This window comes from Oncorhynchus gorbuscha, linkage group LG06, assembly GCF_021184085.1.
Source record: "Oncorhynchus gorbuscha isolate QuinsamMale2020 ecotype Even-year linkage group LG06, OgorEven_v1.0, whole genome shotgun sequence".
NCBI classification, from domain to species: Eukaryota; Metazoa; Chordata; class Actinopteri; order Salmoniformes; family Salmonidae; genus Oncorhynchus; species Oncorhynchus gorbuscha.
The window spans coordinates 93,045,210-93,055,110 of NC_060178.1; the positions used below are offsets into that span (position 1 = coordinate 93,045,210).

A 9,901-nucleotide genomic window follows, 5' to 3' on the forward strand; every position below is an offset into this window, starting at 1 on the left:
AGCTGGGCAAACTTCTTGCCCATTGCTATCCCATGAGTTTATAGGTTGTGTTAATAGTTGAATGTGAAGTCATTGTGTATGAGGCCCAGTTCAAGTAGTTGTAGGATATGTGTGTCTGGTCTCTGTGGTTGAGGGTTATGGTTGTGGTTAAGGGTAAGAGTTGAACTGGGATGTGGACATAAATCTAAGTTTATGGTTAGGGTTGTGGTTCCAACTATAGGTAGCTGTGTGCGGGACTGCTCTCGGAGTAGTGGGCATGTCGAAATAAGTGGGTGGGTCAAAATAAATGGGCGTGGCGAAAGTACACTGGTATTGGATGGTCTCTTGATTGGATAGGGTTGTTGCCAGGTAACACCACTCAGACGAGCCTATTTTGTTCAGTCACATTCAGGAAGTGCATGGAAGATGCTAAAGCAGTTTTAAACACACACACAACTCAAACATTTATGAAAGCAAACCTGTACAATTATTACCAGTTTTATATGTGTCATGCATAGTATTGCTCAGGCGCATAATCATTTTGACATACACAACTCAAACTTTTATGAAAGCAATCGTGACGAGACATGAAGATCTGCCACCAGGGTAACCTCATTTGAATCTCCTGATATTATAACGTGCTAGTATCAGACGTCTATCAGCATAGGCTGTAAGCTCCTCTCCTCTGCAGGGTTTCTGCTGGTGGCGGGAAGACAGGCAGGCGGATTTTGAGATTTGTCGACAAAATTGCAAAGTCTAAGTATATTATTATTATTATTATTACTTCCAGAAGGCAACAGAGAATGAGTTCATCAAAAAGAAGATTGAGGAGATGTCCAACACGCCCCTGCTGCTGGCAGTGGAGGTTCAGGAGCTTTCTGGAACACTGGCTCTCAACATCCCTCCTCTCCCTACTGATAAAATATGGTACGGCCTTAGAGATAGATAGAGGACTGATCTTTGTATCTGTGCCATTATAGCGTCTGTGACAGTATTATTATATTATATTATTATTATAGTCGATTGAGAGGATCTCCCAGGACAACACTACTACAGAGTTGGACTAGTGCCTCCCTGTGGCCCAATGACGCTATGACACCCTTGAAGTTCTCATAGCACTACAAGTAGATGTGTCACCAAATGTAGTGGGATACTTTATATTACAGAACTTCAACCGAAGTCATACCTTTGGTCAATGTTTACATGTGAGGAACAGTAATGAGGTGTGAGTTTCCTTGCTGTTTTAATTGTTTACAGTTCAATGTCCTTTTGAGCAGACAGTCCATATTTAATACAAGAAAATGAAAACAATCATTGAATAAAACCATGACATGAGGAAGTGTTTTTGTCATGTTTTTAATCATTTGAGATTTGGTTTTGCCGAAATACAATAATCAACCTAATAAAAATATTCTGAAAAGAAAACAATCCAGAAGAATACATTTGCAGTCTTTACAAAATACACCAAAATGAAATGAACAGTTTCATTCAAATCATTAAAATCCAAAACCTCTTTCATTTTCACATTTTCGCATAAACAGATTTTATATAAAAACCATTATGTCACATAAAACTGAATTAATAATTTGTGGAAAAAAAAAACACAAATAAAAACCTGTACCCATCTCAAGAGCTGCTGCTACTGCTGCTTGTATTACTCTCCCCTGTTGTCTCACCCTCTCCATATCCCTCATACACCTCTCCACCCTCCTCCCCCTCCCCTTCTTCCTCCCCCTCTCCCATGACCTCTAGGCTCTCACAGATGAGCGCCACCTGCCTCCTGACGTGTGTCATGGCGGTCTGCATTCTCCCCATCTTTCTCCGGAGGGCGCTAGCGATGGCTCTGTGACTCTGCCTCTGGGCCTCCACATGCTGCCTCAGCTGCCTAGGGTAACCATCATTATCATCATAGGGTATTCATGCATTTATACTGAGCTTTACTTAGAGAATTTGTATGTACTCCCAATCGGTATTAGATAGAATGTTGTGGCTCCCCCTTGGGGGAAGACAACCTGTGATTACCTAGGTTACCCCGTTTGCTCACATTAAAAACGTGACCTTTTTCAAACACAATTTTCTTGTTTGCTTGTTTTAGGCAATTACAAAACTACATTTAAGAAAGTACAACATATCTAAAGTACAACATAGATAACTATTCAACATTACCTGCTCCAGAGCTCTCTCACTACTTAGAAAAACCTAATATAGTAGGGCTTCCCTCATGCCCCTTTTCATGACAGTGCTAGCAGCCACTTGTGAGTGAGTGCTAAGCTTGCAACCAACCAGAACATTAAGCTAGCCAAGACCAACTACACAAACAAACAGACTATAAAGTAGTGAGTGGAGTTACAAACGGACTGTACTAAACAGCTTAAATGTCTTACCTGTAATGAAATGTTTTCCACACATATAGCTACATGTAACCCTACTAGGACACCGGTCCCCGCAATTCCCACTCTCCCACACCACACCACCTGAAGCCACAGGCTCTATTCCCCTACGTGGGAGCATTGGAACCACCTGGTTAAATGTACATTGAACAACAAAGCAGCTTTTCAACATGTTTTGTTATTTTTGTATAACAAAAAATCTGCGAAGTTGATTCTATTACCATGGGGGTCAATGGGAAATAATGTTTGTTTCCCCCAATTTGTCGCCGTGATCGACGGGAATTCCTTCTTCTGACTTGACTGTCGACTCAGAGCATTATAAAGGGGAAATTCTAGCCTGGAATGTAAACTGAATATTGTTCCACTTCCTTTCATTTTCAGTAATATTCAGTTAGGATTCCAGGATAGAAAACTCACCTAATCTACTACCAAATAAATAAAGTGAGGCATGCTTCTAAATTCAAAATACAAACGCTATATCCATTCTGTCTCACCTCATCCACCCACTCCCAGTGTTTTAACATCCACCCACTCCTAGTGTTTTAACACCCACCCACTCCCAGTGTTTTAACATCCACCCACTCCTAGTGTTTTAACACCCAACCACTCCCAGTGTTTTAACCACCACCCACCTGAAGCAGTTGTGCTGGGGCTGGGTGGCCGGTGTGAGCAGAGTACCACAGCCCATGGGGCAGAGCTGGCTCCAGTGCTGGCAGTGCTGTGAGTGGACCTCCAGGGCTGAGCGGGGCACCAAGGAACCACAGCCCTGGTGGGGGCATGAGACCCTCTGGAACTGGCAGGAGGAACTATGGAGGAACTCCTCAGACAGAGGGAAAGTGGCTGAGCATCCCTCATTGTTACACTACAGGGGAGAGTGAGAGGGGTAGAGCAGAGATGAGCGGAGAGGGAAGGAGAGAGATTAGAGGGGAAAAGAGAAGAGAGAGAAGAGTGAAGAGGAGAAGAGAGGAGAGGGAAGGAGAGAGATTAGAGGGGAAAAGAGAAGAGAGAGAAGAGTGAAGAGGAGAAGAGAGGAGAGGGAAGGAGAGAGATTAGAGGGGAAAAGAGAAGAGAGAGAAGAGTGAAGAGGAGAAGAGAGGAGAAGAAGTGGAAGAGTGTGGGAAAGTCAAAGATTGCCGAAGGTTGTTTGAATGATCTATGAAGAAATAATGTATTCAATATGAGAGGCATGATGACATATGAGACAGGGAAAGTTCCTCTATGCTTAAAAAATCCCATTTCCTTACCACTATGTGGCCCTCACACATTGCTTACAGAGAGAAATGAACTCCATTACTTTGTAATAGAAACATTTAACAACATCAGGCGGTGATAACTCACCTTAATCCTGAGGCGGCTGATAGTTTTACTCAATTTGTACATGACGAACATAAAGCTGGGACTGATAGTGTTCCTACAGCAGGGACATGTCTCCTGTCTAGAGAAGAGAGCTGAATTGAATCAATAACATTCATTTTACACTTTGAAAGGATCATTTCTACAGTCGAAAACCTGAAGAAACTAGATGGTAATCATCTTTCAGCACTGTGAAAACGTACCAAAATCAGAATCTTGTGTTCTAGAAACACATCCCACTGGGCACAGATGTAAATTCAACGTCTATTCCATGTTGGTTCCATTTAATTGAAATTACGTGGAAACAGCGTTGATTCAACCGGTGTGTATCCAGTGAGATGTGGCTTCCTACCTTTCATAATAATACAGCTACTGTCTTTTCTAATGAATAACCAGTTATGGTTACAATATTCCTTCTACCTACAATGTGTCCTAAAGTGAGGACATGACCCAGTGTACTGTACCTCCTGAGCCACTGTAGGATGCAGGTCTTGCAGAAGACATGGTTACAGGCCACTCTGACAGGACACCTCAGGACAGCTCTACAGATGGTGCAGAGCAGGTCATAGTCTGGACCGTCCACAAACAGGTCCACGTCGTAACCCCCACTCTGAAACACACACACACACACACACACACACACACACACACACACACACACACACACACACACACACACACACACACACACACACACACACACACACACACACACACACACACACACACACACACACACACACACACACACACACACACGCACACGCACACAAGAGAAGTTAGTTAGGAAATAAGATAGTTGTACTTTAGGTAACTAAATCAAAGTAATGTCAATAGCAGTAAGTTAGTAAAATCAAAGCCACTCTGTTATAATAAAACATAATACATTAAACAGGAACAATCAAATCTCCCCAAAATGTTTACGTGGTTGACAAATTGCCAGGTCCAGGCACTCCAGTGCACGAATTCTTCAACCATATACCTTATTTAAAAAAATATCATAATCTGTGTTCCTTTTCTACGACCTCTTAAGTTTTTTGGATACCTGTAGCTCTCTCGACATAAAGTTGTTCTTGAAAATCATAATCCATAGTTCATCCATAAAGTCACTCATCATTCTAAATTATATTTATATATATTAACTCACCATATTTCACTGCTCTGTTGTCAATTGTCATGAGGTCACAGTTGCTTCAGTTTTCATTCCCACAGCTCAGCCCCTCACTCCCTTTAGTTAGGACTGGCCTACATGTCAATAACACAAACAAATATCCCTGTGTGCCAAGCCACAAAAATACACTGCTAAAACACCCTGGAAAAAAGACATCATTTGACCAATAATCATTCAGCTTTCCAGTGGTAAAGATCCATGTCATTCCTCTTCTCTGAAGTTCCACACTATAGTACTTACTGTTAGACTCAAAACTACGTCCAGAGCTAGTGACTAACCACCTGGGTCCTTTTTTTCTCTCTTTTTCTCATTCTATCTTTTTTTTCTCTCCCTCTTTTTTTGGTACCCTCCAGGTTTTACTGCTTTGACAGGGGGAGTTGCTATAGAAATGAATGGCGGCTGGCTCTAGAGCTTCCAAACCCATCGGCATTCTCTAACTATTGCTCTGACTGATGGCCACAGTGAGTGGGCTACTATGAATAGGCCTCTTTCAGAACTCAGTGGAGGTTTCTATTCAATAAAAAGTACACTTTTGGTTTTAATTACCTTTTAAATGAAATAACAGCCAACTTTATTCTGTAGTTTATTTTACATAACATTAATTTCAATACTTTTGTCTCTGACATTGGCTGAAGGTTTTTAAGAGAGCTTTTTAAAATGTTTTGAAAAGTGTTCTATTATTACACATTGTTATATTATTGTTGTTATTGTTATTATTTGTTTTATTATTAGTGTTATTAGTGTTATTATGATTTTTATTGTTATTATTGTTGTTGTGATTATTATTATTGTTACTATTATTTTTATTTTTATTTCGCAGCTTTGTTTTTTCAATAATATTTCATATCCTGCCAAGTGACCACAGCGCCGAAGGAGATGGCCAGTCTCCTAACCAATTGTGGTATTATGTGTTTCTTTTCGCGATATTTGTAAATGATTTTGTACATAATGTTTCTGCAACCGTATCTTACAGAAGAAAAGAGCTTCTGGATATCAGGACAGCGATCACTCACCTCGGATTAGATAAAGATTTCTTCAACAACAACAACAAGCAGGACTCACACAATATTCTCCAAACACCCCACAAGGCAGACATCCCAATTATTCACAAAAGGAAGTGGCGCAGAGGACAAAGAGCCAGATGCCTCGTCCGGACCGGCAGAAGACAACTAGGAACGCTGCCGTTACTGTCAATATTACTCGCCAACGTGCAGTCATTGGACAATAAACTAGACGAGGTACGATCATGAATATCCTGCAACAGGACATCAAAAACTGTAATATCCTATGTTTCACGGAATCGTGGCTAAATGACGACATGGATATTCAGCTAGCGGGATACACGCTGCACCGGCAGGATAGAACAGCACACTCTGGTAAGACGAGGGGTGGCTGTCTGTGCATATTTGTAAACAACAGCTAGTGCACGAAATCTAAGGAAGTCTCTAGATTTTGCTCGCCTGAAGTAGAGCATATTGTGATAAACTGCAGGCCACACTACTTGCCTAGAGAGTTCTCAGCTATACTTTTCGTGGCTGTTTATTTACCACCACAGACAGATGCTGGCACTAAGTCCGCACTCAGTCAGCTGTATAAGGAAATAAGCAAACATGAAACCACTCACCCAGAGGTGGCACTCCTGGTGGCCGGAGACTTTAATGCAGGGAAACTTAAATCAGTTCTACCAAATCTCTATCAACATGTTAAATGTGCAACCAGAGGGAAGAAAATTCTAGATCACCTGTACTCCACACACAGAGACAAAGCTCTCCCTCGCCCTCCAATTGGTAAATCTGACCACAACTCTATCCTCCTGATTCCTCCTTACAAGCAAAAATAAAAGCGGGAAGCACCAGTGACTCAGTCTATAAAAAAATGGTCAGATGAAGCAGATGCTAAACTACAGGACTGCTTTGCTATCACAAACTGGAACATGTTTCAGGATTCTTCCGACGAGATTGAGGAATACACCACATCAGTCACTGGCTTTATCAATAAGTGCATTGAGGACGTCGTCCCCACAGTGACTGTACGTACATACCCCAACCAGAAGCCATGGATTGCAGGCAACATTCGCACTGAGGTAAAGGGTAGAGCTGCCGCTTTCAAGGTGCGGGACTCTAACCTGAAAGCTTACAAGAAATTCCGCTATGCCCTGGGATGAACCATCAAACAGGCAAAGCGTCAATACAGGGCTAAGATTGAATCATACTACACCAGCTCAGATGTTTGTCGGATGTGGCAGGGCTTGCAAACTACTACAAAGGGAAGCACAGCAGTGAGCTGCCAAGTGACACGAGCCTACCAGATGAGCTAAATTACTTCTATGCTCGCTTCGATGCAAGCAACACTGAGGCATGCATGAGAGCATCATGTCCCTGATTGAGTCTATAATTGATTGAGTCTATAATACCAACATGCAGACCACCATAGTCCCTGTGCCCAAGAACACAAAGGCAACCTGCCTAAATGACTATAGACCCGTAGCACGTCCATAGCCATGAAGTTTTTGAAAGGCTGGTAATGGTTCACATCAACACCATTATCCCAGAAACCCTAGACCCACTCCAATTTGCGTACCGCCCAAACAGATCCACAGATGATGCAATCTCTATTGCACTCCACACTGCCCTTTCCCACCTGGACAAAAGGAAAACCTATGTGAGAATGCTGTTCATTGACTACAGCTCAGCGTTCAACGCCATAGCACCCTCAAAGCTCATCACCAAGCTAAGGAACCTGGGACTAAACACCTCCCTCTGCAACTGGATCCTGGACTTCCTGACAGGCCGCCCCCAGGTGGTGAGGGTAGGTAGCAACACATCTGCCACGCTGATCCTCAACACTGGAGCTCCCCGGGGGTGCATGCTCAGTCCCCTCCTGTACTCCCTGTTCACCCACGACTGCATGGCCAGGCACGACTCCAACACCATCATTAAATTAGCTGACAACACAACAGTGGTAGGCCTGATCACCAATAGCGATGAGACAGCCTATAGAGAGGAGTTCAGAGACCTGGCCACGTGGTGCCAGAATAACAACCTATCCCTGTCAGGATTTGGCCAGGGTTGTTCCGGTTTTTGGTCACTGGATGCCCCCATTTTGCCTTTTGACCTTTTGTTTTCCCTTGATCCCCATTATTATTTGCATCTGTGCCTCGTTTCCCCTGATTGTATTTAAACCCTTTGTTTTCCTCAGTCCTTTGCTCTGTGTTTGTATGTTAGCACCCAGCCCTAGTACTCTGTGATCCTGGTGGACTCTCTTGTGGAATTCTGTTTTTTGTTCTTGTTTGTTTGTTTTTTGAGTATTTTTTGAGGCTTTTTGTGCTTTACCTTCCACCTTGTGGATTGACTTTTTTGTCTTGGAGGATTACCTTTGTTCTTGTGGAATTCCTTTTGAGGTTGTGGAGTTACATGTTTTCCTGAAGAACTTCACTTTTTACTTCATTAAATACACCGTCTCAAGTACTGCTGTGTCTGCCTCATCTTCTGGGTTCTGCCAACTATAGTTGGTTAAGTGACTGTTTCTCACTCCAGAGACCCGGGTTCGTAACCGGGTCCTGACAATCCCTCAACGTAACTAAGACTAGGGAAATGATTGTGGACAACAGGAAAAGGAACACAGAACACGTTCCCATTCTCACCGATGGGGCTGTAGTGGATCAGGTTGAGAGCTTCAAATTCCTTGGTGTCCACATCAACAACAAACTAGATTGGTCCAAACACACCAAGACAATCGTGAAGAGGATATGACAAAGACTATTCCCCCTCAGGAAACTAAAAAGATTTGGCATGGGTCCTGAGATCCTCAAAAGTTTCTACAGCTGCAACATCGAGAGCATCCTGACCGGTTGCATCACTGCCTGGTATGGCAATTGCTCGGCCTCAGGCCGCAAGGCACTTCAGAGGGTAGTGCGTACGGCCCAGTACATCACTGGGGCAAAGCTGCCTGCCATCCAGGACCTGTACACCAGGTGGTGTCAGTGGAAGGCCCTAAAAAAGTCCCCAGCCAGCCCAGTCATAGACTGTTCTCTCTATTACCGCATGACAAGCGGTACCGGAGTGCCAAGTCTAGGACAATAAGGCTTCTCAACAGTTTTTACCCCCAAGCCATAAGACTCCTGAACAGGTAACAAAATGGTTACACGGACTATTTGCATTGTGTGCCCCCTCCCCCCAACCCCTCTTTTACGCTGCTGCTACTCTCTGTTTATCTTATATGCATAGTCACTTTAACTATACATTCATGTACTGTACATACTATCTAAATTGGCCTGACCAACCAGTGCTCCCACACATTGGCTGACCAGGCTATCTGCATTGTGTCCCACCACCCGCCAACCCCTCTTTTTACGCTTCTGCTACTCTTTGTTCATCATATATGTGTAACAGTAGAGACTTTACATCCGTCCCCTTGCCCCAACCTGGGCGCGAACCAGGGACGCTCTGCACACGTCAACAGTCACCCTCGAAGCATCGTTACCCATCGCTCCACAAATCTGCAGCCCTTGCAGAGCAAGGGGAACCACTACTTCAAGGTCTCAAAGCGAGTGAAGTCACCGATTGAAATGCTAGTAGCGCGCACCACCGCTAACTAGCTAGCCATTTCACATCGTTACATATGCATAGTCACTTTAACGATACATACATGTACATACTACCTCAATAAGCCTGACTTACAGGTGTCTGTACATAGCCATTCTACTCTTTTTTCAAATGTCTTTTAACTGTTGTTTTATTTCTTTACACACACACACACACACACACACACACACACACACACACACACACACACACACACACACACACACACACACACACACACACACACACACACACACACACACACACACACACACACACACACACACACACACACACACACACACACACACACACACACACACACACACACACACACACACACACACACACACACACAAATTGGGTAATTGTGTCTTTTTTAAACATTTTTAATTTAAAACATGTTTAACCTTTATTAAACTTGG

At 43.2% G+C, this 9,901-nt stretch overlaps 1 protein-coding gene across 2 annotated transcripts; it reads right to left on the reverse strand.

Moving 5' to 3' along the window:
• Positions 1-1,319: 1,319 nt before the first annotated feature.
• On the reverse strand, positions 1,320-5,256 carry rnf151 (ring finger protein 151). 2 transcript variants are annotated; one of them, XM_046352024.1, is made up of 6 exons: positions 5,134-5,256; positions 4,870-4,967; positions 4,187-4,332; positions 3,708-3,804; positions 3,002-3,231; positions 1,320-1,864 (listed from the first exon to the last, which is right to left on the reverse strand). In XM_046352024.1, the coding sequence occupies exons 2-6, from the start codon at positions 4,870-4,872 to the stop codon at positions 1,606-1,608; spliced, it is 735 nt and encodes a 244-aa protein (XP_046207980.1). In that variant the 5' UTR covers positions 4,873-4,967; positions 5,134-5,256; the 3' UTR covers positions 1,320-1,605. The 2 variants fall into 2 exon arrangements, with proteins under 2 accessions (XP_046207980.1, XP_046207979.1); XM_046352023.1 differs by lacking the exon at positions 5,134-5,256 and having other exon boundaries at positions 4,870-5,127.
• Positions 5,257-9,901: the final 4,645 nt, after the last annotated feature.

Coding starts and splice junctions, on each gene's coding strand:
- rnf151 (XM_046352024.1), bottom strand. Junction 3,805..4,186: donor ATCCTACAGTGGCTCAGGAG/GTACAGTACACT, acceptor TCTCTTCTCTAG/ACAGGAGACATGTCCCTGCT. Junction 3,232..3,707: donor TCAGCCGCCTCAGGATTAAG/GTGAGTTATCAC, acceptor TCTCCCCTGTAG/TGTAACAATGAGGGATGCTC.